The sequence below is a fragment of the Schistocerca cancellata genome, chromosome 1 (assembly GCF_023864275.1).
Source record: "Schistocerca cancellata isolate TAMUIC-IGC-003103 chromosome 1, iqSchCanc2.1, whole genome shotgun sequence".
Taxonomy (NCBI): Eukaryota; Metazoa; Arthropoda; class Insecta; order Orthoptera; family Acrididae; genus Schistocerca; species Schistocerca cancellata.
This window is the reverse complement of record NC_064626.1, coordinates 666,560,704-666,575,486: the sequence shown is the minus strand read 5'-3', so window position 1 is coordinate 666,575,486 and position 14,783 is coordinate 666,560,704. Positions and strand designations below refer to the sequence as shown.

The window sequence follows — 14,783 nt, the reverse complement described above, 5'->3', positions numbered from 1 at the left end:
ATTCTGTTACATATCGAAGCTTCTCACAGTAACTGGGAATTTTCTCTGTTATGTATTAATTATTTTATACTCTCTCACACATTCTGTAAACTATATACTGACCATTCCATGACAAAGTAGATTTCTCTTGTATTTTCCCATTGAACTTAATAAAACAGTACAACCCAATTTTCTTCTTGCTGATTCTCCAGACAATCCCTTGATCTTCTAGTCTAGCTCTCGGCGAACGTGCAGCTGCTTTTTCTACTGCAGCACAAACTTACCTAAGCACTTTCTATCCCATTGTCGCCCCCCCCCCCCCTCCCCCCTCTCCTCCTCTGCCCAAATCATGTCACTCCCATTTTTCTCACCATCCACTCCACATAAGATGGGCAGTCATCCCATTTAGGTATCAGGTGGTAGTTTATATTTGTTAGGACTGATGAAAACCTTTTTATAAAATTAGGCCCTTTTCCAACTTTTTAGGTACCTGTTTCATGCTCAGTGCATCCTGCATTTGATGAGTGAGGATCTATTTTCATGTAAATATCAAATGAATAAAATTATTTATGGTTCATGCTAGAATGATTTTATTTTTGTATATTCACAGGGAATGGTAGATAGCGAAGGTTATGCTCAAATTGATCGGTATGCTCAGTTAACAAAGAATGCTATCAATGCTGGAGATTATAGTTTGGCCACATCATTATGGTCAACTACAGAAAGTATTATTTTATCAGTAACAGACAATATAGATTTCTACAATATACTGTACAAAGTGTACGGTTATGGAAGGCACATGGCCAAACAAGGTAAATATATTTTGAGGTGCTTTACTATTCTCATATTATATATTTTTAAATCATTTTATTCAGGTGCAGAAAGCACAACTATCAAGTAAAAAAAGTGCTAACAATAATTTATTTATTTTTATCTATTTATTCATTAATCCATTTGTAGAAAATTTGCATTGTATAGATGTAGTCAGGACATACACAATTACAATTACATTTATACATATAACATACCATAGATTCACATAATTTAGTCAAAATTTAATTTACCATCCTTAGGTAAATACCCAGCACCAAACCAAGATTTCCTTAACATAAGCTGAATGAGATAAAAACATGAGTGATAAGAATTTGATGACCACACAAAATTCACATCTAATCTTCACATTTTCACAATTTTACACATTCATCATTTCACTTCTGCAGTGTGCAGTGTGTACCCACTAGTCTTTAACATCTTATACTGTGTCATCTCACTTTGTAGCACCATGTCTGTCCAGGGCACTCAGAATAATGTAAAAGAGCAGGCGACAGCAATGAGAAAATACATATATTGTGTATTCGTGCTTCCTGGTTTACAGATGTCCTTCTGGTTTAGAAGGATATCCTCTCAACCATTTAGCTTGGTATCCTTTTAGATTATATAGAGGTAAAGAGATTAAATAACCTTTCAATTTAATTCTGAGACCTGATGTTCTCCCAATGCATTCTATTCTGTGAGGTAATTTATTGTATAAAAATGTGACCAACAGTTGTACAATCTTTTTCAGTTAACTTGAGCCACTTCCTTTGTAGATAATAATCGTCCCTATTTCTTGTATTGTAATCATGTATGTCTCTATTTAAGTACCATACTGTTTGCATTCAAGCAAATAATTGTAGCACATATGTATAGTGAAGGGGCAGTGAAGATAAAAAGTTCTCTAAATTTATTTCTGTATGATTGTCTAGAGGTTGATTTATAATGCATGCTACAGCCCTCTTTTGAAACTTCACTGACCTACAAACATGCACAGGTGCTGCATTCCTTCTTTTTCAGACATTTAGGAAATATCGCATTTTCCATAGTTGACTTAATCAAATCAGCCAGAGGTCTCACTGGTCAATGAACACTGTACTTAACTACACAAATAATGTTCCATCAAGATCTTCTGTGTTTTTGGGTTTTGCAGAGTGTATTATTTTTGCCACCTATGATTCACTTCCTGACAGAAGAAAAATACATTCTGCAATGTTGGATATGTTATTCATATTTCTTTATTTTTGGGAACTAATGTTTTATGAATCTTTCCACTACTTCCACATCTTCCTATTCTCATAGTGTTACAATCTTGCCTGGGCCTCAGCCTCTTCAACAAGTTTCCTCCATTCTGCCCTCCAGTGCAGTTCTCTGTTGGCCTGTAACTCTGAGGGATTTTACATTTTCTTCAGCGTCATCTGTCGATTGCTTTTGTAGCTTTCCTCTTTGTCTTATTCCATCTGGCCTCTATTCAAAAACATTTTTAGGTTTTCATCCAGTATCTATCCTAAGGACATTTCCAAGCCAGGCTATTCTCCTGCTTTTTATTATTCTTATAATGTCAGCTTCTTGTATAAGGTGATCCAGCTCTGCGTTTGATCTAAATCTCCAGAAACCATTGTTATCCTGAACTGTCCCATAGATATTGGACAGAACCCCGCTTTAAAATATCATGTGCTGCTGCTCATAAATAAATGTTGGTGTGCAAGTTTCACATTTGTAAATTACAGCTGCGCTGGTCATAACCTTATTACAATTTCTTGAAAGTGTGAAAGCATCTATTACCACCTAGGATGAACTGTTTTATTTCAGTTGACATGGAATCTGATCTATCAGTATTAGATCCAAGACAGTCAACATTCTGCACATGTTCAAAATTGAAACAAGTTATTGGTATTTCATCCAAGTTGAAATGTTCCTTCCTGGTGAAATTTTTGTACTTAGTCTTCAATTCATTAATAGCAAAGCCTCTAGGTGGTGTGGCTTCTTTCAGCTCACCTACTGTTCTTTCTAGTGAAACTCTTCTTCTGCTAATTATACCTACGTCATCAGCATATACACACCTAAAAAAGTTTACTTTGTGCCTATGTAACCGTTTGAAGCTTTTGAATGGCTGCTTCAAGAATCAGATTAAAAAGGATTGTAGAGTGGGCATCTACTTGTTTGACTTGACTCCTTCACTAATGCTAAACCATTTCCTGAGTTCTCCATCCACTCGCACTGCAGCCTTGGAATCAGCTAATGTTGCTTGCATAATTGAAACATAGTTAGGTGTTCTACCAAGCTGTAGGAAAACATTTAGTATTTATGTCCTCTCAAGATCATTGAAAGCCCTTGTGAAGTCTATGTAGAGGTTATGAGTGAATATATATTATACTTGTACACCTTTTCATGTATTTGCTGCAGCAAAAATATCATATCTGTCATTGACCTATCAGGCCGAAGTCCACACTGATATTCTCCCAGAATCTCTTCTGCATGTGAAACAAGCCTGTTGTAGACAATACTAGAGAGACTCCTATATGTTACATTCAGCATAGATTATCACTAAGGTCCACTCTTCTGATTTTCTTTCCTGGTTCCACATCAACTTTATAAGTTTGTGTATTCAGTTATGGAGACCAGTTTCCCCATTTTTCAACAGTTCTGCAGTTACTCCACCAGTTCTTGGTGCTTTATAGATTTCTTAGACAGTGCACTACCTTCTGTACTTTCTCTAATGTGGGTTCTTCTCTCTCTGGATCTGCAGTGTAATAGAGTAGCTGCACTCTCCTGTTAGGGTTGCCCTCCAGAAATCCTTGAAGCATTCTGTCCATCTGTCCAGTACATCTTATTTATCTGTCAGCAAATTTCCTTCTTTGCCCTATGAGCTAATATTTTTTGTTTATATTCTTGAGTTCCTTCTTTTATTTTATTAGAAAACTTCATGCTCTCATTTCTTTGATAGTGCTCTTCCATTTCCTCTGTATTTCTCTTTATCACTACCTTTTTTTTCTCCTACATACCCTTGCTGTGTCTATTCTCTTTTCATTATATAATGCCTTATTTGATCTTGTATTTTGCTGTAAGCACTTGAGTCTTGCCCCTTTTTCTGTTCCACAGGCCGTCTGCATTCATCATCATACCAGTCTTCATTTATAATTCTCCTCATGTGATGTTGTCAGAATATTATTTTTATTAGAATTCCATACTTTTTATATATGCCCTGCACTATCTTTTGCTTGTAACTCAATCTGTTCTGATCTCTTGAACAGTAGACCCATCCTTCAGTTGTTCTATATTCCATTTCTTTACTTTGGTACTATTTCCTTTGGTAGCCATAGCAAGTTTCTGCCTCACTTTGGCTCATACTAGAATCAGAATTAGCTCCTCGGAAAATGTGCTCATTTTCCATATCAGATGCCCACCTCTTCAATACCAATATATGGTCTATTTGCTTTGCTTCATTTGTTCCTGATATTTTTCTGGTCCCTTTGTAAATATTTTTCCTTGAGAAACAGGTACTTTATGCCTTCAACTTGTTTACAACTCGGCAACTCTTGTACAGTTATTACTAGTTTCACAGTGCAGACTTTCTTTACCAAAGATGTCTCTAATAGCGTCTTTTTTGCTAAGTTTGGCATTACAGTTGACTATTTTGGAGTCATATTTAGGTATTTTATCACAAACCTCCTGTAACTGATGATAGAAATCACGTACCATGTCTTCATCTGATTATTCTGTTGGTGCGTATGCATTTACAAATGTCACATTATGAAATTTGTCTTTGATATGCAGAGTGCATATTCTTTCATTATATAGAGTAAAAGCAATAACAGATTTACACATCTTTAGAAAGTATAAACCTAACTCCTTGCTCCCCGTCTTTCATCTTTTCCCGAATATTATAGGTAGAATTTATGTTTATGAATTGCACCCCTACCCTACCAACCGATTTTGTGAAGTGCAACAACTTCCATTCTATACCTTAGCATCTCTTCCACAATACTGTTCATAGCTCTTATCTGCAGCGGTGTATGCACATTCCAAGTTCCAAATTTAAGCACTGGTTTATTCATATTCCTTTTCCTTGACACAATTTATCTTCACAAGGGCAGACTGGCATTCCTTGTTAAATTAAACATAGTGATAGGCTTTTCACAAGGCAGGGTATTGATCCTGTGCTCAACCCCCAACCTGGAGAACCAGGCTTTTATTTTGGGTTAGCTCCCTTAGAGAGGTTGATGACCTAATCTAGAGTGTCTGCATCCCTTACCCTATGGTGTGGGACACACTTTGTCTGGCTGCTCTGCTGTGGCAAATCCAGCTTGGGTGATCCTGCCAGCAGCCACACCACCACCGGCATAGTCTCCCACCTTCTTAAGAGCACACAAGCCTCTCCACCTGGCACATAAGGTGCCTCTGGCAAGGTGATATTGCCTGGGGAGGTCTACTCCAACATAATGTGGATTAAAAACAGTGCTGATGACATTTGGATCTGTACATCCCTTCCCATCTTTCTCTAAAATTATATTACTGCTATCTTTTCAATCTGATCCTTTCCTGTGCTATTTATTGTATGATCACATAGTATTTGTTAGAAATGTTTCTTCTTCTTCTTCTTGCGTTACAGCCTCTGTAGGACCACGGGTAGCCCCTTTATGGACTGCATTTTCCTCTTCTTCTCCTAGATCCTCTTCATTCTTTCTCTTCTTCTCTCCCGCTCTTCTTCCGAGATCTTCAGTTTCCATTTCTCCTGTCGGCTCCACTAGTGACACACTAATCTTTTCCTGTATTCTTCTCTGTCATTGATCTCTGGCATATTGGTCAGTGTATATTTGATCCTCCAATTTTCCTTTCATTCGACCTTGATCCCCAATTCCAATTAGTCCTTCAGAAGTTCAACAACCCACTTGGTTCTTGCCTTTCCCCTTGTCCTCCCTGTTGTTTCCCACACTCTCTTTGTCATTCTGTTCATACTCATCCTAACTACATGTCCAACAAACCTTGCCCTTTTGAGTATGATTTCCCCGGATATTGTTCTTATGTTCCAGTACAATTCTTCCCTAGGTCTTCGCATCCAACTCTCTCCACCTCTTTTGGGACCTAGTATTTTCCTCAGTATTTTTCTCTCTTCTTTCTCTAGTTGTTCTGCCCTAATTTATGTATGCTGATTTTTCCTTTTTGATAAAAACTGGACTTAGTTTCTCTTATTATTCTACTATTTTCTCTCTTCTTGTTCTTATAAGGGCCAGTGCTAGGTACAGTTTTCTTTACTATTCAGTTTTCGTAGATCATCCCTTGATTTTATAATGTCTGCTGTGATCCCACTCTTAGTATGTCCCTTAGATAGGTTTCTGGTTACAATGTGGCAAGCAATATTTATACAGGGTGTATCAAAAAGGATGGCGCAAACTTACACAGTTGAAAGTACACGATAATAGAAGCACAAATGTCCCAGTAAACACAGATCTGCAAATGAGCTGCTTGTGAGATAATCACGACTGTATGGTTCCATGCTGCCACTGATGTCATTGTAAACATTGTCCTAGTTAGTATACATTAATTTGAAATTTAGACTTTAGTATTTGGTTGTACATCACAATTAGTTCACATTTCACGTATGGGGTACCTGTTAAAGGAGGTGTTCAAAATGTTATCCTTGCATCTGGATGCAATACTGTGCTTGTCACTGCAATGAATTTCAAATCCTTTCCAAAAACCCCTGATCATTCTGGAATTCTTGACAAGCATGTACAACTCTCTTCTCCAGTTCTTCAACTGTGTTAATGGATGTGCTGCACACTTTGCTTTTGAGGTGACCCCAGACAGAAAAATCCAAAGGAATTAGATCAGGTGATATTCTACATCTACATCCATACTGCACAAGCCACCTGATGGTGTGTGGTGGAGGGTACTTTGAATACCTCTTGGAGGCCAAGGTACAGGTCTGCTGTGACCTATCCATCTTTGGCCATATCTGTGTGTTGTGCCATCTCACACAAGCACCAAAATGTGCCAGAGCTCCATCATGCATGCACCACATACTCTGACGTTGCTGAAGGGAAACATCCTCAAGCAATCCTGGAAGATGACACTGCAGAAAGCTAAGGTACCCCCATCCATTAAGTTGTGGTGGAAGAATGTGTGGCCCAGTGAGTTGATCACCTGGTACCCCTAACCATACATTCAGTGAGAAATGTTGCTGATGTGGTGGCTCATGAACTGCATGTGGGTTTATTTCACACCACAAATATGTATTATGATAGTTAAACACACCTTCATGTGTGAATTCTGCTTCATCTGTAAATAAAATGTTACATGCTAAATTAGGGTTGACTACAGCCTGCTGTTGCAGCTACTGACAAAACATCATTCTAGGAACAAGTCCGCATCATTGAGACATTCGACTCATTGGAGCTGGTAAGGGTACAGTAAATTGTGATGTAAAATTCTCTGTACACTACTGTGGCTTAGTACAGGCACATGTGTGGTAGTTCTTCTTGTTGAGTTTCCTGGAGAGTGCTGTACTGCTTCCAACACTATTCCTCAACCTCAGGCACAATGCGAGCACAATGCTCTGCCATGTGCAAAACACCAGTGCTCTCTCAGGCACTGATGGACCCTTGTAAATGTATGACTTTCGGGGTGTCTTCAATCAAGATATGTTTTTGGTACAAGCGTGCAGCCTCCTGTACATTGCCGTTAGCCTTACCATACATGAAACACATATCTGCATACTCTTTGTTATTGTATGGTTCCATTGTAATTACAACACAGCACATGTGGCACTCCTGAGACACGAATGATACCCTTTGAGACTGTGTACTGTATCCATCCTGTATGTTCTGCATGTATAGTGTGATTCCAACTCCACCTCTTGGCAATGTTCTGTTGTGTAAACAGTGAACATAGGACGGCCTCAAGTGCAGAAGGGGGAAACCGGACACTGTTACAATGCCGTCAGTGGTGGTATGGAGCCATACAATCATGATTATCTCTCAAGTGGCTTGTTTGCAGTCCCTTGTTTACTGGGACACTTGTGCTTCTATTATCATGTACTTTCAGCCGTGTAAGTTTGTTCCATCCTTTTTGATACACCCTATATAGTAACCTAGTAATGAGCAAAAGTATTCCTGTCTCTCCGGTAAGTTCTTTATTGAGTGTATTTCCCTCCAGTCTTCTCCCTTCAATAAAGTTTGTAGTCTACTTAAATTTTGTGGCTTCAGCTGTCTATATCCTAACAGTATCTTTTTCAGAGGAAACATTCAACCAATTGTCCATCATGATCTGAGATTGTAGTGTTTATTACTTGAACCATTTGCCTATTCTGAGGAATTATTTGATCTGCCAATGTTTGTTAGGTCTGACATCATCTTGTTGGATTTTGTACATGTAACTTGAGATTGTAGGCATTTACCAGATCATGGAAACTTCTTGGATGACAACTATCTTTTAATGTATCAATTTTAGAGCCTCCATTTTAACTACATATGGGAATTCATTTATGGCCTTATCTAGAAATGGGCACTAGCCCTTATAATGATTAGTGACTGAAAACAATAAATACAGAAAATCAACAAATAGATGTGAGGCACTAGCCCCTTCAAATATTAAAGAAACTTTAGCATGTGAAAGGTAAAGCAGACACTAGGCTTCTCATTGCTAATGTAGAAAAATCAGAAAACTAATGTCAGGCACTTGCCCCTTCAAATATTAATTAAAATCCAATATAGGAAAGATAACCCAAATGTTATAACAAGAACAAACACAATATAGGGAGCATAGTACTCTATAAAGCAACACATAAGATGTGGGTTGTGTGTAGCACTGAACATGTAGACTGGATAACAGTAATACAGCTTAAAGAATAGGCAAAGCATTCTTTTGTGATTGCTTAAATAATACTGTTTCTTAGGTGACTCACAAGTGTGTGCCAGAGGGGCAACCCAGGTGGCCTCTATAAATGGGCCTTTGAATTGTATGGATGTGCATTCTCTGAAGTCACTTGTGTCATGAGTGAAGGTACATCACTGATGCTTATTTGATCTGACAAGGTTTTAAAACAATTAAATGGTCTATAGACTATCACTTGTAAAAAATGGCCAGAAGGCCAGAAAAAATTACATCAGTTTCACCTTATCATCACAGTGCATGGTGGATTTACTCAACGCAGTTTATGACTGCCAAATGTACAGTGCCGGAATTAACAGTTGTACAAAATACTGGGGTGGTGCCTGCTGTTGGAACAGCCACTACTGCCCACAGTAAAATACCACACAAATACAACTTGCACATATTTACAATGTAGGAAAAGGCAGATGGCTACTTATCATAAGGGAGACACATGAAGTTGCAGACAGGCACAATTAAAAGACACTTACTTGTGCATTTTTAATGGACAGCAAAACATTACACAAGCAATCAGTTTGAGTTCTAAAACAGATAAACTATGAGATTAGACTTTTCAAAGAAAAGAGGGAGTACCAAGTGTGATTGACCAACAATAATTTAAAAAGAAGGAAAACTGGTTCATCACTTGGTACCACTCAGCACAGGCAGAAGTGTTAAGTAAGAACAGTACCTGCCTGAACCAAAATGGGGAACATTGGAGTACTTGGGAATCTGAGAATAATAACATCCATCAAAAAGTGTTAGTCTCTCTGAACACAGCTTGAATAACCATACTGTCAGCTATTGTGCATTCTAAATAATGATCAAGCACAAGAGTCTGTCACAGGGACAAGGTCCTTCCTGTAAGTGCCCTTGATTGGTCCAACTAATCTGTTCACAATATCCATAGGCTAGTTAGATGCAAGATATGGTCCAGGATTCTGTCTGCTGCAGCATACTTCAAAGTTGCAAGTGTAAATGTCTTGCTATCACACAATGCCTACAACTTCAGACCATATTTTGCAGGCTTATTGGGCATGTACTGCACAAAACCACAACACCCACGAAAATGAACAAGCATTTCATCTATGGTTGCGAACTCCCCTGGGCTGTAGTTATTTCTGTGGTTGTTCAAAAATGCAGGCTGGAGATTGCAGACAGCAGCAGTTTTGTCAGTTGCAAGTTGCTCTTTTCTCGTTATAGTATCATCAAACCTCAGTGATTGGAGCAAGAACAGAAAGTGCTTCAGCTAAATGCTGTCCTGAGAATAATCGTCCCTGTGCCATCTGATGCCCTCAGCTCTAATACGTTTGAGCATACTCCTTTTTGTACAGCAATGAGAAACAATGCTCCTAAGAGAGCCATTGTTTCAGAAGCAGAGGTGTTTCTGCAGTCTCTGTCCCTATGTAAATCACAGATGATCTCTTGTTATTTATCTGTCTATTGGTGTTTGCAATAACACAATCAATTATCTCAGAATCAAAAAATTTGAGAAAAATTTCGGTTTCAGTTTTAGTTCCTATAGCATTGCGTTTTGGACTCAGTAAAACCTTGATAATATTGTTATGTTTTGTTTTACCTGGCACCACTAATTGATTATTTATCCATAATGTTTCCAGTTGTCAAAAGAAATTTGATCGTCTTTAACATACCAGTATTACTAAACACAGTCATTTTTTCATTAAAATCAGTTTTCATATGGCCTGCGATATATGAGATTATGCTGGCAGTTCAATGACTTATACAAAGTAATCAGAGGTTCCTAAATTTACAAACATCTTGAAACATGTAATTAGTTAAAATCCTAACAATACAATTGCTGACTGTGGATTAACTCCAACTTGAATTTTCCTTCTAATTTCAGAACTCAGTGAAGTTGCCGAAATTTATGAGACCTTGTGAAAGATCTTCATAAAGTAAATCATCTACTGGTTCCTTAATATCTTCAGGGATATTTTTTCAATTGAGTCATTCAAAAGGCACTTCAGCCAACATAACATTTTTGCTTTCTACAGCTACTTGACATTTGACTTGCGACCAAATAAATTTTATTACATTGAAATAGCAATGGTAGAGAGGCAGTCTGATCATTTTATTTCTGCATTTTTTGTCATTTAATCCAGAAGGTAAATTGGGTACATTGACTTCCATTGTGATAGAAGTTCTAATAATTGTGTCTGTTTTAGTTTGCTATTAATTTGTATGTTACGTTTCTCTATCCAGCAAACTAGGCATTCCTTTTCTTTGTCTTTGTGGGTAATTATTTTGTGACATAAAATGGTACAGAAGGTATCCACAATAACTGCAGACCTTTTTGTCTAGTCCAAAGCACAGATCCTTCAAATGACTTCACAAAAGCACACATTCCATTTCGTAGTGGTGGTTAGAGGTCTTGAATAAGAGCAGACCGTTAGGAAAGAAACTTTATAAAGTTCCAGTATGTGCTGCAGTATTATCCTGTTTCCTCTGTCCATCAGGGCTATCATACTGCCACTAACAGTATGGTATGTGATGTATTTATTTTCTTTGTGTTTTCTTTTCTGTTCTATTCTTTTCTTTTGTTTTCCTGCTGTGTTGAGTCTCTACACACAATTCATCAAGTCAACTGATATGTTCAAAATTTCCTTAGAAAATGATGCTGCTAGACATATATCTGAGCAGTCCAGTAGCAACCTGGAGCAACAGATAAATTTATATTGGAATAGTAAACTTTTCACAACTTGTGACAAACACAGTTTTCTACCACTAAATATCTCTATTTCTAAAAGGGTAGCAAGTAGCTGGATGACCCTGCCATGAATCATATGCATATATTAGATTAAATATCACATCCTCAACAACAACAACAACAAAAAACACACATACACACATACACACACACACACACACACGCACACACAAAGGTTGATATTAGTAACTCTCCTATAAAAGCACCTCTCCTGCCATGGCAAATTTATCTTTGTTAATAATTAAAACACTGTTTGCTGCTGCAGAAAGCTGTGGTTCACTCCACCACTTTATCCAAAGCAATAAGATGGGGTTCTGTATCCCCCTCTCACTCAGTATATTCTCTCATTAAACTCACTAATTCAAATGGCTGTGGCTGACCTTTTTGAAACATTCTTAGGAGGGTGAGTCTCAGACTATCACTCTTTCAACTGCCAGTCCTTCCATCATACATCTTAAGGCATGCAGAACCAAATGTTACACAAATCACAGCCATATAGGAACCTCCTACAGCAACAGCTCACTGAGATGTGGCAGGCACAATGCTTCTGTGCAACCATGGTGGCAACACTGGTAGCTAACAATCTCAGGCTCCCATTCCTATATTGCTGGAGTGAGCTGTCCAGCTTTCTTGCCATCAAATACCAACTAACTTAAATAAGACTATAGCCCCCAGCACTAAAGAAAGCTCTTTCTACCTGACATAAAATATTTTTAACCCATGTCTTAATCATTATTTCTCTTAGCTTCCACCACAATTAAACTTTATCCATTCTAAGGAAACAGGATTCTCAGTGTATTATTAATATTTTTAGAAAAGAATTAAATTTTTTATATACTTTGTTCCCTAGCTTAGCATCTTTGCACTATTAATCCCTTAAATTCTCTCTGAGAGAATATGTAAGATAAGGTGAAACTGTACTGTTCCTTTTTTAGGATTCCTGGGGTTACTGCTATTTGACCATTATTGTCCAACAAACCACTTCTTATGCAGCTCACATCTATTTTGTAGTAAGAAGTTGGATCTGAAAATAAATTATCTATCAAAGCTGCCATACGTTCTCCTATCCTTTTTGAAATGATAACTGAGGCTGAAATTATTAACCCCTAAAGATGCACATTTAAGTTATGCAGTGAACTTAAAAGATCCTCCAGCCTAAAGTAGCACTAAATATGATTCTGAGTTTTCCTCACCTATAACAGTAATGTGGTTTTTATTTTTGTGACAGAGTTCAGAGGATTGAATCGTGTAAGTGATGCAGAGCTATACGAACTGATGAATGGCTATGTGAAAAACACCTTGGGAGATGTCATTCCTTCTGATGTTTACTGGGATTCTCAGGGTTCTAATGTTTTTAGTGCTCTAAATGAAGATTTCATGAAGCCAGTAACAGATGTCGGTATGTATTATTGTAAATTTAGCAATTAATTGTACTTATAGATGATTTTCTCTTGTTTTGAACTTAGATATATTAGTTTCATCACCAATATTTAAAATAAAAATAACTGCAGGCAAATTAATACAACTGTAGTGCTGTTCTAGTTATTTTAACTGAGTATTTCAATGTATGATTGGAATGAAACACCTTTCTTGCCCTCTTCCTTTTAAGTTAACTTTCAAAACACAATTATGATGAAAAGCTTGCTATTTTTCAGTAGAATTCTATTAAAGTTCAAAATAATTTTTCAATTGATTGATTTATCTTTCCAGGTTTTTTATGCAGTTATTGAAGTTTACTGAAATGTGCACTATTAGCAAAATGAAGTTCATAAAATTATTCATTATTAAGATCAAATTCAGATCTGGAGAAACACAGAATTCAAGCTGTCCCTGCTACCCTATCCTGTGCAAGCCTCTTCATCTCTGAATAACTACTGCAACCTACATCCTTCTGAATCTGCTTAGTATATTCATCTCGTGGTCTCCCTCTATGATTTTTACTGTCCACACTTCCCTCCAATACTAAATAGGTGATCCCTTGCTGCATCAGAATGTGTCCCATCAACCAATCCCCTCTACGATTTTTACTGTCCACGCCTTCCTCCAATTCTAAATTGGTGATCCCTTGGTGCTTGAGAATGCAATGGGTCCTATCAACCGATCCCTTCTTCTAATCAAGTTGTGCCACAAATTCCTCTTCTCTCCAGTTCTATTCAGTACCACCTCACTAGTTATGTGATCTCCCCATATAATCTTTAGCATTCTTCTGTAAAACCACAGTTCAAAAGCTTCTATTCTCTTCTTATCTACACTGTTTATCGTCCATGTTTCACTTCCATACATGGCTACACTCCACACAAACATTTTCAGAAAAGACTTCCTGACACTTAAATCTATACTCAGTGTTAACAAATTTCTCTTCTTCAGAAATGCTTTCCTTGCCATAGCCAGTCTACATTTTATCTCCACTCATCATCAGTTATTTTGCTCCCCAAATAGCAAAACTTATTTACTGCATCAAGTGTCTTATTTCCTAATCTAATTCCCTCTGCATCACCTGATATAATTCGACTACATCCCATTATCCTTTCTTTGCTTTTGTTGATGTTCATCTTGTATCCTCCTTTCAAGATAGTGTCCATTCCATTCATCTGCTCTTCCAGGTCCTTTGCTGTCCCTGACAGAAGTACAATGTCTTCGGAAAACCTCAGAGCTTTTATTACTTTTCCATGGATTGTAATTTCTACTTAATTTTTTCTTTTGTTTCCTTTACTGTTTGCTCTATATACAGATTGAATAATATCAGGGCTAGGCTACATCCCTGTCTCACTCCCTTCTCAATCACTGCTTCCCTTTCATGCCCCTCACACTTATAACTGCCATCTGGTTTCTGTACAAATTGTAAATAGCCTTCTGCTCCGGAGAGTATTCCAGTCAACATTGTCAAAAGCTTTTTCTAAGTATACAAATGCTAGAAATGTAGGTTTCCCTTTCCTTAACCTATCTTCTAAGGTAAGTCATAGGGTCAGTATTGCCTCGTGTGTTCCAACATTTCTACAGAATCCAAACTGATCTTCCCTGATGTCAGCTTCTGCCAGCTTTTCCATTCATTTGTAAAGAACTTGTGATAGTATTTTGCAACCATGATGCATTAAACTGATAGTTTGCTAATTTTCACACCTGTCAATACCTCCTTTCTTTGGGATTAGAATTATTATATTCTTCTTGAAGTCTGCAGGAATTTTGCCTATCTCATACATCTTGCTCACCAGATGGAAGAAGTTTGTCATGGCTAGCTCTCCCAATGCTGTCAGTAATTCTAACAGAATGTTGTCTACTACTCCTGTGGCCTTTTTTTGACTTAGATCTTTCAGTACTCTGTCAAATTCTTCAAGCAGTATCATATCTCCCATTTCATGTTCATCTACATCCTTTTACATTTCCATAATAT

General features: G+C 37.5%; 1 protein-coding gene across 1 annotated transcript in view; it reads left to right on the top strand.

The window, feature by feature from the left end:
- Positions 1 to 14,783, top strand: part of LOC126183829 (retinoid-inducible serine carboxypeptidase-like) — a 122,458-nt gene that overhangs the window by 37,458 nt on the left and 70,217 nt on the right. Inside the window, exons 5-6 of the mRNA XM_049926089.1 lie at positions 590 to 791; positions 12,621 to 12,791. Of these exons, the coding sequence (XP_049782046.1) occupies positions 590 to 791; positions 12,621 to 12,791 (373 nt within the window). The remainder of the gene's footprint in view (positions 1 to 589; positions 792 to 12,620; positions 12,792 to 14,783) is intronic.